This window comes from Pinus tabuliformis, chromosome 8 (genome assembly GCF_031772625.1).
Source record: "Pinus tabuliformis cultivar Carrire ecotype Pingquan chromosome 8, CPIR1, whole genome shotgun sequence".
Classification (NCBI taxonomy): domain Eukaryota; kingdom Viridiplantae; phylum Streptophyta; class Pinopsida; order Pinales; family Pinaceae; genus Pinus; species Pinus tabuliformis.
In genome coordinates, this window is record NC_142294.1 from 513012444 (window position 1) to 513017070 (window position 4627).

Sequence of the window (4627 nt, forward strand, 5' to 3'; positions counted from 1 at the left end):
CAAGCTCTGTTGCTAGATTTACCAAACATTCATCAACAAGCTCTGTTGTTGGATTCACCAAACCCTCATCAGCAAGCTCTGTTGCTAGAATCACCAAATTTTTTGTTCACATTGGGGTTTTTGAGCATCTATGTGCTCCTTGTCTCTTTCTTTTATGAATTCTTCACATACACCATCCACTTGTGGCTCTGCATAGTGGGTTTCAACAATCCATTCATCTGGATGTAGATCTGCTGCTATAGATCCACCTTCATCTTCAACTTCAATACTCCCCCTTCAACCAAAACATATCTCAAGAGTATCCAAGGCCTCCTTGGTTGTCTTGGCTTCTAAAATCAGGGGTAGAATGTTGTCATTGTGCATTTCAATGCAAAGGCATCCTTTTGCCTCTTCACTTTTAGATCTAAAAAGATCTCAAACATCTCATGTAGTCGCTTTGACTTTCTCAACCTCTTGGCTTTTCCGATTTGTTGAACGTTCACTTGACTACAACTCAACAAACAAAATAAATTGTAAATGATCTCGAATCTAACTGCAATAAAAAATGTCTTCACTTAATAAAAAATATCTTTGCTTCCACAAACAAACGAATCTACAAATTTTCCTAAAAACCACACTTTCACAAAAACTTTTACAAAAGAATCACAATATTCCAAACGAACTAAAAAATCCAACATTGAATTGTTCCCTTCTTTTTTTGTAATTCACCTTCTTGTTTTAAAGAATACCTCTTATATAACCTTTATGCAATAAGGCCTCCTTTGAAATGAATTTAATAAGTGATTTTAAAATGACTCAAGCCCTTTTACAAAACAATAACAATGCAGTCAAAAATTACATGAACCTTTTTAACCCATGCGCATTTGTTTATGATATATTATGATGCCATATTCCATTTAGGACATTAAAAAAAAACTGATGCATATGATTTGTGGTCATGTAGCTTTACTCTTTCCAGCGAATCGCACTCCCAATCCGCTTAATGCCTCGTGGAACTTTTTTCTTTAAATATCACACGCTGACACTCTGTGGGATGAGCAGAGCCTGCATGCTTACTCTTCTGTAGATATTGAAGGGTGGCGTTAGTGATATAACGCGCTTTCTCCTCTGACTGCTCAGCGTTAGTGGAGTTATTAACGCATTGATTTTAAGAGAAAGCGTTAATCTTTTTAAAAATAAAAAATAAAATTAATCTTAGTGGAGTTATTAACGCATTGATTTTAACGTATAAAAAGCGTTAATCTTTAAAAAAAAAAAAATTAATCTGTTTCACCTTTGCCTGGCTGTAACTGGCTTTTTTGTTTTCTTGTTGTTTCTTTATAGGTTTTTTCAAACTTTTGCTGCTCTCTCAAAGACGCTTACCCTAAACTTCTGCTGCTCTCTCAAAGAGGCTTACGCTTTCTCTTCACTCACTTCTGCTGCTCTCTCAAGAGGCTTACGCTCTCTTTTCACTCAGTTCTGCTGCTCTCTCAAGAGGCAAACACTTTCTTTTCACTCACATTGCTGCTCTCTCTCAAGGAGTCTTATGCAAACTCATCTCTCTCTATTTCTCTCAAGGAGTCTTATACAGGCTGCTCCAATACCATGACAAAAATTGAAGAGACACAAAATATGGAGCAGAGGACTTGCGTTGCTTTTTCTTCTCAGTGTTACAAATCACTTAATTACATTGGAAACATTAATCATAAATTATAAAATATGAGAATCAAAATTGCTTTATTAATCAAATGTAATTACATATATATAAGAAGTGTTGTCTCAAGATAGGTACGCTATCTTGGACACATAATCTATTGGTTGAGGGAATATCACAACCACATACCAATGTAGGAAATAGATCCTAACTATTAGGAATAGACTTCTTTACTTAGTAAAAATCACAACTGAGACAAGTAGGAATTAGATATTCCAACACTCCCCCTTAATGAGTACTTGTCTCTAGATCAGTTTGCAAAGCTTATATCTGGTCCAATCTAGTAATCACCCCTTGTACCTTGTTCATGCAATTGTAGGTGTCCATATAAAGGAACAACCATCTACCGAAATGCATGGGTTCCCAACCGCTGCAACCACCAGTCTACTAGGAAGTCCTTCAGATACATGGTTCATCCAACCTCTTAATGAACTTTCTTTGACTTGGTTCATTACACTATGAGATTTGTTCCTTCTCTCAATTCCCCCACTAATCGAAGACTCAATTCTCCAATTACATATCAAGCAAAGATATGAGTACACCTGCCACCGTCATACCTACGCAGTGGTTGATTCCACAACTTGATGTCACTAGGGAACAAAGGGGTATGCATGCCTCTCTAGGTCTTACAATCATATGCCCTTTTAATATACTCAAAGCTTAAGAAGATACTAGGTACATAATGCATTTTAGGGATCACAACTGATCAGAGAAAAATAAATAAATAAATAAATAAATAAATAAAATAAAATAAAATTATGAAATGTAGATTTGCTATGATTACAACGTGTGACTCAAACTTTATCACAATCATGAGTCTATTCTACAAACTCAAACAAACTACTCAAGAAAATTTGGTTGTCCATCATCCTTTAGTCGCTGCGTGCTCCTGAAACTCATCTTTTGATCACATCTTGGGCATCTATGTCTTTGTCAATTAAATATTGGAACTCCATGCTTAACCTATCATTTGTTAGAGTCTCGAATTCTAACAAAATAACCTTACCTAAATTGAACTAGCTAGCCTGAATAAAATGCAATGATTTAATTCATGATTCCAGTAACAAAATAAAATAAAATAAAATTTGTACTCTCATATTAACATATTGTCCTAGCTCCAATAGGCTGGCCATACCTATTAAGCTATGCACAGAATCACCTCTTTCAAGGAAATTCCAAGATTGTCTTCTTCCCATAGATGGAGACCTGATTCAAACTTACTAGAAGAGAGCGCAGCTTGAGTATGTTTACCACGCTCTCAGGGAAGAATTTGACACAGTTCCCAATAAGATCCCACGTTCCCCAAAAATATCACTCCTGTACTCGTCCTCCAGAATGGTTGCAAATGTTAATAGGCTTGCCCTGCCCATACAGGCGCCTCAAAGATGGCCCCATGCCCTTCGGACACACGGCTATCACACTCATGTTCTTCGGGAAATCATCCCCACGGGACTGCAAATGCCCTGGTAAAAAATCCATGATAAAGACCGAGAATGTTGTTTGGTTTCACGGCAGAAAGTACTTTTCGTGTAATTGTCTGCCTGTGCAGCATCGGATATGAGGAGTACTACACGGTCACTGCTAGATACAGTCTCTATAATTTCACCAAGAGTTCCATTTTCTTCTGAAAATCCTGCTGCACGTGCCTCAGCAAAGGATTTGGAGACTTTACTCAAGCCAATCTTCACTACAATGTCTGATTTTGCTTCTACCAAAGAATCCCTCAAATTCTGAGCTATGAATTCGACAAAGGCACCGGTTGAATTTTTTTCTACAAGGTTAAATTCATAGAGAAACTGAATAGCCTCAATTTGCTTTCCACTTTTACTCAATTTTTCCACTACATCTGGTATCTTGTGACCGATATAAAGGGCATGACAGAGCTCGAAAACCTCCGTGTGACGGAAAATGCGCAAGACATTCTTAAATTCCTTCGAAATTCCGTAAGAAACCAAGAGTTTCAGGAACGCGCGTACCTCGACAACAGTGATCTCGGATCCAGCATCAAGATTGAGTTTAGATTTCCATGCAGCAGCAATTTTCTGAGCATCATTTTTCGCCTCCGACGACACCTTGTCCACAGTCAAAACAGAACGAAGGGAGTCCAAGAGCAAATTACAGGCATTTCTCTGCCCCAAAAGGTACGTATATGATTTCTGGGCATTACCGTCCACATAAACACACCCCAGGGCTTGTAGAACCAGCTTGGCCGGGTCCACCCGATATCTCAGCGCCGCGGGGACTTCGTGTCTGCTAATGCCAGCGCGGGAATTGGCCAATAAATTGATGAGACCCTCATCGTCCATTTCCTCGCATAGAGATATCAGCTTCACTGGTGGCTTCACGTCGTCATTTAATGCAGGCGAGGTCTTAGTAGGATTTCCGGTGGTCTTTTCTTCAGTGGATTTTTTCTCCGTGGTCTCATTAGGCTAGCTAGTGCTACTTTTTTGCAGCACAATTTTTCTCCAACAGATGTCAAACAGATCTCCAAAATCACACTATCTTGACTCTTTACGCAGCACAGTCGATTCTTCTGTTTCATAAACCCGCAATGTGGCCTCTATTTACACAGTACAATGTTAAATATCGCAGCACCATAGTCGATGGACAAATATAAACAAATACATATACTCTTTATTTCCTCGGCCCAGGAGAGGCCAAGCCCACGAGGGGAGGCCCTCATGGCTCTGATACCATGATAAAATATGAAATTCAGATTGTTTTATTAATCAAATGTAATTACATATATACAAGAAGTGTTGTTTCAAGATAGGTACGCTATCTTGGACACACAATTTATTGATTGAGGGAATATCTCAACCACACACCAATGTAGGAAATAGACCCTAACTACTAAGAACAGACTCCTTTACTTAGTAAGAATCACAACGGAGACAAGTAGGAATTAGATATTCCAACATTAAATGACTAGAG

The 4627-nt window shown here is 38.4% G+C and overlaps 1 protein-coding gene across 1 annotated transcript; it reads right to left on the reverse strand.

The window, feature by feature from the left end:
- Positions 1-3004: 3004 nt before the first annotated feature.
- Positions 3005-3999, reverse strand: LOC149236369 (ketol-acid reductoisomerase, chloroplastic-like). The gene is made up of 2 exons (XM_089368876.1): positions 3216-3999; positions 3005-3156 (listed from the first exon to the last, which is right to left on the reverse strand). Exons 1-2 carry the CDS (start codon positions 3997-3999, stop codon positions 3005-3007), a joined length of 936 nt encoding a protein of 311 aa, XP_089225002.1.
- Positions 4000-4627: the final 628 nt, after the last annotated feature.

Bases quoted from the DNA above. Each gene is read 5' to 3' on its own strand.
- LOC149236369 (XM_089368876.1), bottom strand. From the start codon at position 3,999: ATGGACGATGAGGGTCTCATCAATTTATTGGCCAATTCCCGCGCTGGC. The intron at 3,157-3,215 runs GTACTTTCTGCC...ATTTTTTACCAG, and splicing joins GGCAGACAATTACACGAAAA to GGCATTTGCAGTCCCGTGGG.